Genomic DNA, 15900 nt, shown 5'->3' on the forward strand with positions numbered 1-15900 from the left:
TAGATCGACTAAGTATTATATTTAATAATATAAAAAATAGAATCTTTAATAATAAATATTTTAAAATAGTTAAACGATAATAGGGGTATACGTTTATAAAGCTTATTAATAATACGAAGTCGATTAATTATTTAATAAAAAGTAAACTTAGATAACTATACTAGAGATTTAGGTACTTATTAGTTACGAGGCTATATAATCTCTTAAAATAATTAAGTAATAATAATATTAAAATAAGGGCGCTAGAGTAGTTAGTAAAAGTATATTATTAATACTAAATAAATACGTAGAACTTACGTAAATTTAAATTTAAATTACGTAATAAGCTTAACTTTAATTAGGAAATCGTTATTAATATTCTTTATTTAAATAGTTAGCTAGTCCTATATATAATTAATATAGCTATATTCTTTTAAGTAGGGTAATTCTTTTAGGATTTATAAGTAAAAATAGTATAAATAACCTTACGAAAAGAATAGATAGATATATATTAAGGACCGCTAGATAGTATTAAAACTAATACTAATACTAGTTTTAAATTAATAAAATTTAGAAAAAATATAATAGCTTATGGTATATAACTAAAAGTCGTACTTATTAAAGCGCACTATAGTATTAAAAAAGTAAAAAGGGTATATTAGTAATTAAAAAGGGCGTTTAGAATTATTAAAAAAGAAAATCCCGATTTTATTAATAACGAATATTTCTAAATAGTACTTAAATATTATAATAATACTATAGGGCCTAACGGGCTTATATTAATACTATTAGTATTTAAAGTATATTTAAAAACGACCTTAGTCTTATTACTATTACTAAATATAAACTAACGAGCCTAAGTAATTAAAAAAATAATACGAATGTTATATAAAATAAGCATAAAAAAGTAAATTAACGAGGTAATTACTACGTATAATAGGCCTAATATAAGGGGTAATTTAAATATATTATTAAATTTAAATATACGAATATAGTACGAAATTACTTAATAGTAGGCTAGGTTATATAAATTAATTTCCGTTAACGAGCGATTTTATATAGTTATAAGGGATCGTAACTAGTCTCTTAAAATATTAATTACGGTAGTTAGACTATATTATATAAATCTTAATAAAATAATTTTTAATTTATAAAAAAAAAAAGAGCTAAAGGAAACTATATAACCTATAGTAAAAGTATAGGAAATTATCCTTAATAAGATCGTCGTAATAGTAGTAATAAATAATAAGGAAAAGGAAATTATTAAAAAAGTATTAATATTACTAATAAGACGTTATAAAAGGATATAATAATAAACCCTAACGTAGTAATTTATTATTAATAACGAGGTAATTAACACTTTTTATATAATAAAAGAAAAAGCCGATTTCGAGCTAGTAGTTAAACTACGTAAGAAAGGTATAATTATAATTATTAAAAAGCTATTTAAGGGATTAGATCTTATCGAAGTAAATACTTTTTATAATCGAGAGGTTTATCAATTTATTATTTATAACTTAGAGAAGTATATAAATTTTTATATATTTAAATTATAAATAGTTCGTAAAATTAAAAAAAAAAGAATACCCTAACTATATAAAAAATCTAAGTATATAATATAGGGGTATAGTAATATTAAAAAGGCGACGCTACTTATATAATTACTTATTATATAGCGCTATAACTAATAGTTAATAATAGTATTAATAATATTATTATAAAAAAAGGAATACGAGATTTAGAGCTATAATATTACCTAGGCCTATACTTAATTAGCTATAGGGCTTATAAGGAAAATCCTAGCCTATTTACTAAAAGAAATAGTTAGTAAGTACTTAAAAAGTACGATTATTAAAGTACTAAAGCTATTATATAAGCTCGTAGAATTAAGTACTTATTAATAAGCTATATACTACGATTTTTATATTAATTAATTATTAATAGTTATATTTACGTATAACCCGTACTTATTAATATTTAAGTATAAAAGTAATTAATTTAGGATCGTTAGAATATAAATTAATAATGTATTAAGCCTATTTAATATTAATTTTATAAAAAAGGAGGATAAGGAGCTTTAAAAAGCGGGTTTTATAATAAAATTAAAAAAAAAATTTTATAATAAACGCCCCCTTAGTATTTAATAATAGGATTCTTATTATTAAAAAAGAAACTATTATTTTTTAGTAAAAGGGGTAGGGTAAGAAAATTAACCTCGTCGATTTAAATATAATTAACGTTAAGAAATAATATAAAGCTAAGCTCGTACGAGGGGTATATATTATAAATATATATTAGCCTAAGGTAATTTTTAATTATATTAAAGTAGTATAAACTATAGACTTAACTAAACGAAATATTAAAATATTTAATAAATAACTTAAATAATAGTAAATAAATCTCGATCGAGGCCTTGTTTATTACTTAATTAATTTTATAATTAATAAGCTTTATATATTTATTAATAAGTTATTTATAAATAATAACGACCTTATTTCGTAATTAGGGTATATTATTATCCTAGTTAACGAGAGTATAAGCCAGAGTAAATTTACTATATATAGTAATATAATTTATTACTTATTAATTAAAAATAAGTAAGTAATAAGAAGTATATTAGCGTTAGAGGTTTATAATATAGTTAATAGCGTTAACTTTTTTTATATAATTTTAACGATATTAAAGAAGATTACTAATTAACTTAACCTTTTACCGATTTTAATAGTTATTTATACAGATTTTTATTTATTATACAAATATTTTATTAAATTATAGATAATAAAAGAAAAGAGGTTTATAATTAATATTATAGCCCTTAGGTAATTATATAAAAGGTATAAAATACTCGAGATCCGTTAGATTAATAATAACAATAACTTTACCGACGTTTTTATAAAAGTAGTATTTAATAAGGGGTTAGAGTAATTTATAAGTAATAAAAAAGTTAATATATAAATAAAAAGATAAGTTATATAAAAAGAATAAAGAAAAGAGGTAAAAAAAAATAATTTAATAAACGGACCCGAGGTCGAATTATACCTCTAATTATAATAAGTAAAATTAATAAAAAAAAAAGAAAGTTAGTATCGAATTAGAAGTCTAATTCGATTATAATATATAGCTACCTATATAGGGGCTAATTAAGGGGCCCTATTTAGGATTATCGTAGCTAGCTTAACTTATAGTTAGAACCTCCTTTTTATACTTATTACGTAAATATTTATATAGTTTAATTAATCTCTTCGTTAAATACGGTTCGAACTAAATACCCTGTAATAGGGATACTAATAGTAGACGAGCGGTGATACTCCCTAGGCTGTGGTAGCTATACCATGTCTCGACATAGTAGAGCCCACGGATCATACGAATTCTCTCTGTAACGCTTAATCCGCTACAGTCTTCCGCCTCCATGTCCTGACGACCCCATTGACGCCAAAGCTATGGTAGAGCAGATCTTACTGTCGATGAGTAGAAACGTGCGATGCCGGCCAGATCATCAACAGTACATACTGCTCTGAAATTCTCTGGATCGGACTGCAAGTTGAGATATGAATCCATGAACTCCTCCAGAAGCTTAAGTTCATCTTCACTGGCCGACTCGCGCAGAATGCCCAGCTTATGAGCCGCAAAGGCATCAACGAATATGCGATGGCTGTGGAAGGTCTTGCCGAGGTGGTGATATAGCAGTCCGCGCCTCGCTGAGAGATAACATTTATGCAAAGTGGGCGAGACGCAGATGGCTGCGTGGAGGTTATCTAGGTCCGAGAGATTGCGGAGGACCTGCAACTGGATTTCCTGGAATGAGGCCATCGAGGGTCAAGCGCCTAGCGACCTGCGGTCCGCTGAGAGCGGACGTAGTGGAACACTCGGTCGGCTGTTTCGCTCTGTCGGAGCCTGGGCGGTAGGGTTGTTTTTCTACTTCCTCATGTTTCTCGACAGACTGATCTTCATTGCACCCCATCGGAGCTGTACCACCCGCTATGAGTATCTCATCTCGACAGCTTGGCTGTGGTGAAGGTGACAAGGATTGAGTATTCGACCCCATTTTGTGGCATGCCTCAATGGATGAATAGGAAAAAAGATCGGTGCTCGGTGGCAGGTGCGGTAAGGTTATTAATTGGGAGAGCCAGTGAACAGAACCCTGGCGTCAACCGATGATACCCTCCAACTCAAGCTTGTGTCCCGGTGAGTCTGGTGCTGTCGTCGACAGCGAAAAAAGAAATTTACCTCCATCACTTCACACATTTTGTATCGTGTGTGAGCTGACGATGACGAAAAAGAAGTAACCAATCACCATGTCTGATCTGACACCATCAAAGCGAATAACGGAGAGACTTGACAATGTTCTCAACTCAGCGTGAATGGTTGGTGTAATTGGCCGCTACCCCAACTTGACTGGCGATGTACTACTGAGGATATCTCAGATGGGGTAGTATCTCGGAATCGCAACCTTCACCCGAGTCTGCAGTCATGCTAGTATTTCGAATTTATACTTTGATCCGGGCAAAGACGGGATATAATACGAAAGATCAAGCACGGCAAAAATGACGCACGTGAGCTAGCATTGTGGGCTTGCCTGCGGGATGTCTATTGCATGGGCTTACCTGCTGCCTTTTCATCTTGAGCAATTGGTACTGGACGGGGATGAAGACTGCGCCCCTCGCAGACCTCAACCCGGTGGTCTGGATGATACAGAAGTGAGACGCCAATGTCATCTCCCCAGAATGTCAAAGCAGCCATGTCCCATCGACGCAGCTCGAATTCCAGTGGGAAACCCCCTAATACAGTCTTCTCGCACTTCATGGTCGTAAGGAGGCGGCGCAGAATCACGACAACGAATCATGTCCACCTCCGTGCAACATAACCGGCATAGCAGGCCTCTACTTGTACAGGGCCGAGAACCACTTTAACAGCTGGGATGAACCAGATTTGGGTCAACCTCTTCCATATTTGGCAGTCCGTGTTGCATTTCTCGTTTCCCCACCTCAGGTTGCTGTATGGGTCGCATACTCAGTTGAGGCGTATCCAGAACTTCGGGCTACCTTGGCGCGCGCTTACGTCCGCCCTCGCGCTGGGAGATGATGCATGCAACAGCATTGATATGCTTCATCATGCCCAGCTGTCAAAATCGCTGTCGAACACTGCTTCGTTCTTCCCACTTTGCGTTGATTGTTGTAATCAAATTGCGGCGCTTAGGCCGAGAATTATGTTCACTGATTTTCACTCCAAAGAGTCACGTTGAAGAAAGGTTGGGTCCGGTTGATTCAAACGAAATGTGTCACGACGTATCTTCGTTCACGAGCATTGCGACTACATCTAGAACAGATACAGAAGTCTTTTCTTATGACCTATATATATCTGATACGCCTGGTCACTTTGTCAAAGACTGACCTGTCCCTGTCGACTGGTGCACTGCCCTAGCCGACCCTCTCCTTCAATGTCACAACACGCACCCGATAGTCTGGCTGCTACAGAGATGGTACAGCATGGCATGCGTCGAACTAAGGAGGTATGTCCAATTTGCCAAATCTGTGTCTTGCAGACTTGATTCTAGCTCCAATGACAGTTAGGTAAATGGGAGCATTTGGCACTTGTGTTGGGTCCAACGACCCTAGTAAGTAATTATGCAAGAGAGTGGCACCCGAGGATCTTCATCAAGTGGCCCCATTTCCATGTCAATTCTGCTACCAACAGCGTTGGATGTGCCGTAAAGGCTCCTGTACCAATATCCAAGGACCAGTTAGAACCTCTTTTCAGGAACACTCTTGATGCTTAGTCCCCGTGTAAACGCTGGGCTGGTTTCGACACATCGCCGGGCTACACTCTCAACGCTTCTCCTAGCCGTGCGGTTCGCCTGGCCATCAAATAATACTTGTCTGTTAAAGAGAGCCAATCTACCGACAATACAAAACCTGATTTTCTCATAAGAACTCCCCGAAGCCCCTCGAGGTCATGTAGCTTCCTCTGCCGATGAATATGTTGACACATATCTCCCACTCGAGGCAAAGCTGTAAGGAGCTTTGTACAATTGTTGCCCTACTTATCGTCTATCTCAACATCAAGCGCTCACTTTCCAAATTCTCTTCCTTGTCCTTATCCGCCATCATGATCGGTCTTTTGCGGCCACTAGACTTGCGGAAAGAGGGTGTGGCTTCACACGACAATACACCGGCGCCGGTATCGCCGGTATCGCCAGTATCGTCAGTATCGAGGCCTCCAGCTAGCCCTGCCGCCAATCTTCACGCCATTGTGCTCGCTTTTCGAGCCATTACAGTGCTCAAAACAGCAAGCACCTCAGCGACTACTCGAATCAGAAAGACAACCTCTATTGATGCGGACAAACACCCCGCGTTACCCCTCCCAAATGTACATCCAGGTACGTTAGGTCCAGATTGACTTCTCACAAGTGCACAACATGAATGCTGATACGTAATCGAAATAAAGTGTATCAAACCGTTCCTCTTCGCCCCAATGAGTTCCGCATTCTCCATGTGGAGCCATCCGCTTCATTCTCGTCGCAAGTTGTGGCCAGGCTCTCCGTGGTTGACTACGATCCCGAATCCAAGAGAGTCTCGGCCTCTTACGACGCTCTCTCCTACAGATGGGGTGACCCCAACGACACCGTTACAATTATCGTCAACAACGCAGAGTTGAAGGTGACAAGGAATTTGTCTATTGCCCTTCAGAATCTTCGTCACAGGGACCGAGAGCTTGTCATCTGGACTGACGCTATCTGCATCAATCAGATGGACATAGAAGAGCGACAGGTCCAAGTGACTCTAATGGGGGCCATCTACTCAAAGGCAGCCTGTGTACAGATATGGCTTGGCGAGGCTGGTCACGATACCGAAGAGGGTATGAATCTCGCCAACAGCTGTGGCGGCACACGTGCAGACACCGCAGAAGTTGTGAAAAAGATATGCGCCGATGGTCGTGGGTCGACTGGATTGGCAGAGCTCCTCGAGCGGCCATACTGGAGCAGAATTTGGATGTTCCAAGAAATCCTCCTGTCAGGAAAGGCGCAGGTTCAGTGTGGGCAATTCAGCACATCCTTCGGTAGCCTCAAGCACCTAGACTTGATAACCTCCAAGTCATCCCTGTGGAAAGACCGAAAGAACCCTCCACCCTGGACTATCCGACTTCGCAAAGCGTTCTTCAACACAGCACAATTTACCATCAGTCCAAAGGCTCTTAACAACCTAGAGCGTATTCTTGTTCTGACAAGACCATTACAAGCGACCGAGGCGCGTGATAAGCTCTTCGCCCTCATGGGTACGTGCGATATGGCCCCGTATCTGTCCGTCGACTACAGCAAGTCGCTCCGCGATATCTATGTCGAGTTCGCCAGGCATTACGCTCAAAAGACAGGAAGTTTAGCCTTGTTTCTCCTAGCCGGATCTCAAAATCCAGAGGATCAAACCGATATTGGTCTTCCTTCATGGACTCCGGACTTTCGCTCTTCGACGGGGGTCGATATCTACACTGGCTATGGTATCGAAAATGCAGGTACCTTCAATGCCACCAAAGGGAAACGCTTCATGGGAGCGTACTCAAAAGAACACTCAACGGGGGATGCCGACGGGGTCTTCGTAGCCGAAGGATATCTTTTCGACACGATTCGAACCACAGTCCCAGTCTTGAAAGATGCGCGGACTCCAAAGGAATTGTTATCGGTGCTGCGATTTGGACAGCTTGAAAGTCGGCCCATGGTTTCAGGCAAGCCTCAGATCGAAGCACTGTTCGAGGGTCTCATTTTCGACACCAATGGGCACACTGAAGAGGACTCTGAAGCTCGCGCCACCACAAAGCAACATCATCGATTGAATTACATGCTTGGGTTCATGCGAGACTTGGAGACATACATGGGCAACGAGCTTCCCAGAAAGAAAGACGGCAATGTTGACTTCAACGCCCTCTTCGGCTCTAAAGGAGGCAGCGATCTCCCCTACGTCACCTTCTACGAGTCAATCAAAAGGACTGATCCCTCCCAGCTCGATGTTCATTACAAAGCATTCATGAAGGAGTTTTTGTTGAAAGCAGGACGGGCGTCGAGCATGTTCGTCTCCAACGACAACAAGCTCGGTCGGTGCAGCGTCGTTGCACGATCCGGTGATGTCATTGCCTTACTTTTCGGATGTCCTTTTCCTGTGATTTTGAGGCGGAAAGAGTTGGGATTCGAGCTTGTCGGTGCTTGTTACATCAGCGGCATGATGTACGGGGAGTTAATGACCAGCGAGAGTCATGACTTAGCTGTTCAGGAGATCCCATTGATGTAAGGAAGATGTCAGCAGACGAAGCTGAGCATGTATCATTATCGAGGTATTTTATCATTGGAAAGATTGCTGTCGAACAACTCCCTGTTCAACAAGACTCCATTTAGGAAGTTGTGGTCGGAGAACCCCCGATCAGGAGACTTTCTATTGAGCAAATTTCGTTCGAAGAATCTGCGGTCGAGCAATACTCTGCCAAATGTCTCGACGTTGAGGGTCTTCTAGCTGGAGAAATCCTGATGACGCATCCACTTGACGTCAGCGAGGCTGGTCGCTGGGAATTGTACCAAACATTCGGTATTGGCTGATCAAGGCACAGCTCTTGCGAGTCTGCAATTCAGGCACTTGCTGAAGTCCTCGTCATGGATAGCGATGCTAAAAACTCTAAACGCATTTCAGGACAACCCGATCATGGTTCTCAGGTCTCACTATTTCGCCTTCTCGGTCTTGTTCGAGATGTTGAGAAGTTGTGCAAAGGAGACTCTACAGGAGCCGAAGCCGAAACTGATGTTCTGGCCTTTTCGATATGGCTTGGGATCGAGCAAGTCGATATGTTAGGCGAGATTTACTCTAGTCTTTGGGCATCGGAGCAAAGAACGCTCGATCGCTATCGTACGTTGTTCATCCGCGAGCTGAAACGCAAGCGAGTCCCATCTTGCCGGATATTCTCAGTCAAGTCTGGCTACATTGACACTATGATATTGGTATGATCTTGTAGATCTTAGAATTCTCAGTAGAACGAAGAGATTGCCGAGGCCTAGCTAGTTGGGGCAAAATCGAAGTGTTGATAGACAAAGGGGTATCCGGTCGATATCGCGTCAGCCATTGCTATGTATACATTTGTCTTGAGATTATATCTTAGTCCGTTTAGCTGGAATACCTTATTGCAGGACAGTCATAGTCAAATCAGATTTGGTAATAGCCGCTTGGAATTGAAGAACTTCTTGGAATTATCTTACCATCCCCTGTCGATATGCAGAAAGTCCATCACGGCTGAATGTAGGATCGGCGCTGAATAATGCAGGTGAGACAAACCACAGCAACAGACTAATTAGTAGAAGTTTAGTCTACCAAACATATCGGCATTAGAGGTGATAAACCTTCCATGGAACCCATAAAGCAGTTGCATTCGGTACTGCCACTGCCGCATACTGGAGTGGCGAAGCGGTCGCTCTGCGTGTCCTGGCTGTGACCCGACTTGCACCAAGAGTTACTGCACCTCGTGCTGAAGCAGCTTCTTGATAGGCCAGACTCAGTGAACAGGAATTTAGTATCCCAGGCTAGGAGAGATTCAATGACTGGAATAGGGATTTGGAAGGCTAGTTACAAGATGTTCCCAGCGTACCTAACTTAGGTAGCCAAAACAACAAAGCAGGCTCTATACTATTCGGTTTTGGGCCTGTTTCTAGAGATGTTGACGTTCACCTTCTCAATCTCTTCCCTCGCTCGATCCCACCGACTTCGCTTGCCCTTGAAGTAGCGGTAGATATGTGGACTGTAGATACCACCCATGAGAAGGTTGCAGAAAGATCGATCCTTGAGCCAGTAACGCCATCCCTTCCAACCCCACCCCAAATATTCGTCAACCCCAGTTCCAGCCATCTTGTCCGCCCATGCTGACCAAGAATGGCCATTGACAAGCTGTGGGTGAACATTACTTTTCTTTGCAAGGTTACACAGCCAATCATGGTGCTCGTCAACCGCCCGCTCCATCTCGTGCTGAGGTGGAAGATCCGAATTCCCCTTCCAGATTTGCACGACAGCCATGGATGCCAGGTCATATAGAACGAATGCCCCCGTTGCAAATGCCACGCACCCCATGAATGCGAGTGAGTCCGGGTACTTGAGAGACAGAACATTCTGATATAGACGAGGCAGCGGTTTGCCCCTAGACCCCTGGGACGCAGTCCACTTCGGGGTGGTAACAGCCGTTGGATCAGCTTCGTGATCCAACAGACTAAAGTTGGGTTTGTATCCAGTGCAGTAGATGATAGCATCTACATTCAAAGTCCTTCCATCAATCAACTCAACTTCATTCGGCCCGGTTACGCAGCTGACACCTAGGACAGAGTGGACTTTGCCACTCTCAAGCGCTGGGACGATCTCGTCTGAGACGACTGGGGTGCTAGTTTTGATCGAAGGTGCTGGTGAGAGATTCCACTCAGGACGGATATTGAATGCAGAATCCTGCAGCTTTTTAACAAATCCATTGAAAAGGCGTTCAGATAGATTAGGGAAGAACCGCTCGAGGAGCCTTTGGAAAGTGATCAAGCGAATATTAAGTGTGTGGTCGATCGGACGGCCTTTGTTGGTTCGAGGAAGCTCATGGCAGATTAGACCTGGTTTTCGATAGATTGGGGTCCATGACTTACGATGAGAGCGCCTTCTCGATGAGAAACATAGATCTCGCTTGCATGGCCCACAAGTGATGTTGCAGTGTCAGCGCCGGTGTTTCCCAAGCCGAAGACCAACACTTTCTTCCCTGCGAAGTTCTCTGGGCTAAACTGCTCATTAGCAAAGAAAGACCAGACTGGAATAGTGTGGTTGACCTTTTGTAAGATTTGGAGTGGAGCGTTTCGCCCTTGAACTGCTCAATCCCTTTGACATTCGGATAGTTCGGTGTTTGGTTCATTCCTGTCGCGATGATGACTCTGTCGAACATTTCTTTGGGCGAATCAGAAATTTCAATAATCCATTTTTTGAGAGTATCATCATGCGATACATGAGTGACAATTGTGTTGAGACGCATCATTGATCGCAACTTGAAGTGATCGACATAGTCCTCCAGATACTGCGCCACCTCTTCGGCCGAAGGTTGACTGGTCGTCGCTTTGATTTGTGAGAGTGCTAGCTTTTAGTCCAATTGACAGACTTACCATCAGGAAACGGGAAGTCTGTGAAACACCCCTGATGAAGTGTCAGTCGCATTAAATACTTCAAGTCCCAAGTCTCTCGTCTGCACATTTTAGAGAGAGAAATCTTACTCTTTCTTTTGAAATATTAACGACAGTTGCTGTAGTACGTAAGTCAACAGTGATCCAAATGCAATGGCAGGCGGAGCATCGTGCTACTCACTGGGCAACACAGAAGTCTTGTCCTCTCGAGTAAACTTCCAAAGACCACCAACATAGGGGTTGCGCTCAAATCCGGTCACTTCGAAACCCTCTTCGGCAAGATTCTTCAGAGCCACGATACCAAAGGCACCTACTCTATGTCAGAATAATCAACTCGTTTCATCGACAGGTTTACTACACTTACCGAGTCCGATCACTGCGACTTTGTTCCTTGAAAGGTCCATTGTGACACAATTGAAGTCATTCAAAATACACAGTGTTTCTCAAGCCGGGAGTCACCAGGGAACCACGCGCCATATTTAGTTATTTTGGCTTTGGCGATTCTCGTGGTATGGAATGCGGGCACCTAAACTCTTGAAACCTTGAGGGCTGCAAGTCATGCCACTACTTCCGCTGTTCCGCTGTGGCGTCCACTAGCACCCAGCCAAGCGCACCTAGCAGCGAAACCACGACATAAATAAGCGAGGCGATACGAGAGCAGCGCCTGATTGGTGTCTCTGATCTCACTTCTTACTGTCAGCATTGATGGACTTCGGAAGGTAAGCCCTGCGTTTCTCGTAAGTCCGTGGTTTATGAGCTTCTCCGAGATGCAAGTGCTCGCATGACAAGTTGGTCCGAGACCGGCCTCGCCTGCTCAAATTGCTCAGTCCAAAGTTTTTTTTTTCTTTTTTCTTGTTTGAGGTTGGCGGGCTGCATGCCGTTGGTATTTGATAATAACTCCGAAGCAGAGTAGTCCATGAATTGTAGAAGAACGTATGTTTCGATCTACATTCGTCACTCTTCAAGCAAGTAGGTAATTATACAACGTAGGTATAAGCAGCTCAAGGTGAAAAGGCTTCCCATTATCTGCTGGGGCTTATACGTCCGAATCTGGTCGAGCTTGAAAAATGCTGGTATAGGACTCATTTCATTACTTGAATACCTACATGCACCGCACATCAGCGGTGGCAGTCATTGGACGTAATTGAATGCCGTCACTTGACCTCACCTCTCATGCACTTAATAACTATTATTGTGCTTGGGTTAACTGCCCGTCAAGGCGAAAATCATCGAGCACCGAAATCTAAAGCCTTTCTCTACCACACCAAATTTGAAGTCATTTGAGCGCTTGGGACTAGGATTCGGATCCTGTTTGAAAACATCAAGGGAATTAGGTGACAGTCAGTGTTTTTCAGGAGCCTAATTAGCCGGTCCTGATATGACAGCTGCGTTGAATGGCTGAAGTCTTGATTAATGTGCGCAAATCAGCTCAACATTCTCGCGCTTGGCAGCTTTGGGAGGTTTAACGATCCTACCCGAATTACTTCGTCATATTCCTTGATACGGGGAAGAAACTGGGTACAACGTCTGTATAAGCAAGCTGCACTTTAAAAAGAGTGACTTTCTTGATGTGCTGCGATTCGCATCGCCGTGTCCTTCCTCGTCGCTCTATCTATTATCCAAACTATCTCCAGCCGAAATGTCAGCATTTTCTTGCGCCCCCGCAACGTTTGAGAACATCTCACTGTTTGGGGCGGAGATTCTGTCTCTGCAGACAAATCTTGTCACCAACTACACCATCACTGTTCCTTCTTCTGTTCGCTTCACCCAGCTGTCAGTCGAAGTGCAGAACGGGAGCTTTTGCAACATCACGGTAACCTACACCCACCCGGGTCAAGGTGATATCGTCAATTTCGAGGCGTGGCTTCCCGCAGAAGGATGGAATGGTCGCCTTCAGGCTGTCGGAGGCGGCGGTTGGGTTGCAGGCCGCAGTGAACTGTTTTACAGCGCCATGGGTGGAGCAGTAGCTGACGGCTATGCGACGACCACGACCGACGCTGGGTTGGGAAACGCTTTGGACGCGAGTCCTTGGGCACTTCTCAGCCCCGGAAACGTCAATTTCTACAATCTGCAGAACCTTGCGTCTGTGTCACTCGAGGACGGCGTAAGTCGATAGACCGCCTTGGCGTAAGTGACTCTTCTAATCTTGAAGCATGCAGGCAATCATCGGAAAGTCTCTCATCAGGTCCTACTACGGTCGCGGACCAGACTATTCCTACTGGAATGGCTGTTCTCAAGGAGGCCGACAAGGACTCATGCTAGCACAGCGGTATCCTACTCAGTATGATGGCATCGCGGCCGGTGCTCCAGGGATTCAATGGACCGATTTCTTCCCGAGCATGCTCTGGCCTCAGCAGTACATGAATATGGTCGGGGAGTACCCTCATGCATGTGAACTCGCGGCGATCACGGCCGCGGCAGTGTCTGCTTGTGATGGATTAGACGGTGTCAAAGACGGGATCATTAGTGAAGTCGATGCGTGCCTTGATGCATTCAATCCTTTCAAGATGGTCGGTCGAGCAATCAACTGCTCTGAGGCACCTGAAGTTAGTCGTGCAGCAGCAGCTGTAGTCAATGCTACGTGGCAGGGGATGCGCAACTCCCAAGGCGTACAGCTGTGGCCAGGACTAAACCCCGGTACTGATCTGGCTGTCGGCGTCGCTGCCACCAACTGCTCTACAGGGTCTTGCAGAGGTGTGCCATTGCCCATTGCTACGCAATGGCTTTCGTTATTTGTCGCAAGGGATCCAAATTTTGATCTTTCTCACGTCAGTCAAGCTGAGTTTGACTGGATGGCACACCAGGGGCGGCAGAGGTACAACTCGATTATTGGCACTGATGACCCTGATCTCTCTGCTTTTCGTGATGGCGGAGGAAAGCTAATTACTTTTCACGGCCTCGTAAGTCAATCCCTTATCCACCTCTGGGCAGTGAAAAAGGTTGACATTCCCACAGATTGACGAGCTTCTCCCTCCAAAGGGGAGTACCAAGTACTACAACAGAGTATCTGATCTCATCCCGGGAGTTCATGACTTCTACCGCCACTTCGAGGTACCCGGCATGGGCCATTGCGGTGGAGGGAGGAGCGGAGAGCCAACTAGTCTATTTGGTCAACTCCGTGCATGGGTCGAGAATGGTACAGCACCGGACCATACACTAGTCAGGGTTACAGTTCCGGACGGAAACGTTCAAGACCGCATATTGTGCCCATATCCGCAGAAGAGCGTTGTCGATTCGAACTGTGATAGGAATCTGGGAACACGATGCTGGTCATGCGATGACAGTTCGTAGGTATCACTCAAGATCATTTCTTTTGTTGGATGAATTGGCCAATCGGCCGTTCATTGTCATGGATTTGGATCCTCTAGTTCTATGTCTTTGTGGTATTTGCAGCACACATCCAAATCTCAAGCGCACTCACTTAGTCGAACAAGCCATACAGCAGTTTCCCCAAGTTATATTACATCATTTACTGTGGAGTGTTTGTCTAGTCACCGCAGCTGTTCGAGCAGTCGTGCTTCTCAGCGTTGTATCTGGAGTGGCATTTGCACTGAACGTCCTGGACAGGTTTGCAGCTGCCAGAAACAGAGCCACGGTGGGGGTCCGCCGCGTTGGTGTTCTTGTAGTTGACGGTGAAGGGTTTTCCGAGGGATCCAAACTTGCGGTTGATGTAGAAGAGGGCATTACCCTTTCGCAGGCCGTTGTTGCAGTACTCGGCGGGCTCGTTGCGCGCCCAGTTGTCGAATTGGCCGCAGTCAACCCCGTAGTAGCCGTTCACTGTGAGACGGGAAGGTCAGCGACACCTTCAAGGAAGGAAGGTCGAATATTGAGCATGATGAAGACTTACTGGCACTGTCGACTAGAATCCAGGGATCAACATGGTCATTGAAGCAAAAGTGAAGTGTGCACTGGACGCGCTGGCAATCGCAGTAGCTGAAGCCGCAGTCGCGCTTCTCCAGTTCGAAAGGGACATAGTTGGGGGAAGAGATGGCGGCCAGGATAGGAGAGGCCATCAGGCTGGCAAGAACCACGGAGAAAAGCGAAGGCATTTTGGAAAGAGTGTAAGTAACGAATGTAACGAAAGAGTGTGATGGGTTCTACAAGCCAAAGAGTGTACTGAACGAATCTGTTGATCCTCTGTTCACGAGCTGCAAAGAATCTGGGTAACAATCATCTCTTATAGATGCGTTTTCGATTGCTATTATTGGACTAACGACACTTACTCGAAGGAATTTGACAAGACGGGCATACCCGACTTAGTTTGTACAACGGTTACACCGTATCAATCAGTGGTTCATCGTGGTTCATTCAGTCTCTCGGCCGATGTGATATCTCTATTAGACTTTAGGCTAAGTGCCGGTGTCCCCGAATCCGTCGGCCTGTGCGCCCACTTCATCTGCCCATATGGCCATAGCACGAATCGTGGCGGCGGAACCTCCTCCTACCCGAGCCTCGAATACTCAGTCACCTTTGCGGCTCCATGGAGCGAGTCAGGGGCCCCCAAGTCAGACTCGTCAATGTTCTGGAAATCGAGTATTTGTACTGCCTCGATTGGAGGAGGCAGTCAATATTCTCGGAACTAGACATAATCAAGATTGGTGAGTTGTGGTTCCTACCGCGCCCATGGTAGTAAGTGACTTCACAAGTCATTCACTTGATCTACCTAGTAGAGCCGGGTCCAGATCACCTTACCCACGGTTAGTGGATACCCACTCATCTACCGACATTAGAACAGAGCCATCATTCGATGGCAGGCT

General features: G+C 43.7%; 5 protein-coding genes across 5 annotated transcripts; 2 read left to right on the top strand and 3 right to left on the bottom strand.

Moving 5' to 3' along the window:
- Positions 1-3417: 3417 nt before the first annotated feature.
- On the bottom strand, positions 3418-4024 carry CLUP02_09707 (uncharacterized protein; the record flags this gene model as incomplete). Its single annotated transcript, XM_049288685.1, has 2 exons — positions 3418-3774; positions 3812-4024. 2 exons carry the CDS (start codon positions 4022-4024, stop codon positions 3418-3420), a joined length of 570 nt encoding a protein of 189 aa, XP_049145829.1.
- A 109-nt stretch (positions 4025-4133) lies between these two features.
- On the top strand, positions 4134-9268 carry CLUP02_09708 (ankyrin and HET domain-containing protein; the record flags this gene model as incomplete). The annotated part of the gene is made up of 16 exons (XM_049288686.1): positions 4134-4232; positions 4299-4336; positions 4404-4439; positions 4542-4676; positions 4767-5000; positions 5074-5211; positions 5401-5488; positions 5550-5572; positions 5626-5698; positions 5756-5827; positions 5938-6355; positions 6424-8191; positions 8230-8284; positions 8360-8532; positions 8569-8953; positions 9041-9268. 16 exons carry the CDS (start codon positions 4134-4136, stop codon positions 9266-9268), a joined length of 3963 nt encoding a protein of 1320 aa, XP_049145830.1.
- Positions 9269-9311: 43 nt separating this feature from the next.
- Positions 9312-12229, bottom strand: CLUP02_09709 (uncharacterized protein; the record flags this gene model as incomplete). The annotated part of the gene is made up of 11 exons (XM_049288687.1): positions 9312-9500; positions 9675-10571; positions 10622-10748; positions 10799-11078; positions 11126-11156; positions 11234-11262; positions 11325-11453; positions 11508-11585; positions 11670-11736; positions 11838-11953; positions 12127-12229. The coding sequence occupies 11 exons, from the start codon at positions 12227-12229 to the stop codon at positions 9312-9314; spliced, it is 2046 nt and encodes a 681-aa protein (XP_049145831.1).
- Positions 12230-12782: 553 nt separating this feature from the next.
- CLUP02_09710 (tannase and feruloyl esterase) lies at positions 12783-14434 on the top strand (the record flags this gene model as incomplete). The annotated part of the gene is made up of 3 exons (XM_049288688.1): positions 12783-13247; positions 13303-14043; positions 14099-14434. The coding sequence occupies 3 exons, from the start codon at positions 12783-12785 to the stop codon at positions 14432-14434; spliced, it is 1542 nt and encodes a 513-aa protein (XP_049145832.1).
- Positions 14435-14630: 196 nt separating this feature from the next.
- CLUP02_09711 (uncharacterized protein) lies at positions 14631-15192 on the bottom strand (the record flags this gene model as incomplete). The annotated part of the gene is made up of 2 exons (XM_049288689.1): positions 14631-14920; positions 14991-15192. 2 exons carry the CDS (start codon positions 15190-15192, stop codon positions 14631-14633), a joined length of 492 nt encoding a protein of 163 aa, XP_049145833.1.
- Between the last annotated feature and the right edge of the window lie 708 nt (positions 15193-15900).

This window comes from Colletotrichum lupini, chromosome 5 (assembly GCF_023278565.1).
Source record: "Colletotrichum lupini chromosome 5, complete sequence".
NCBI lineage: Eukaryota > Fungi > Ascomycota > Sordariomycetes > Glomerellales > Glomerellaceae > Colletotrichum > Colletotrichum lupini.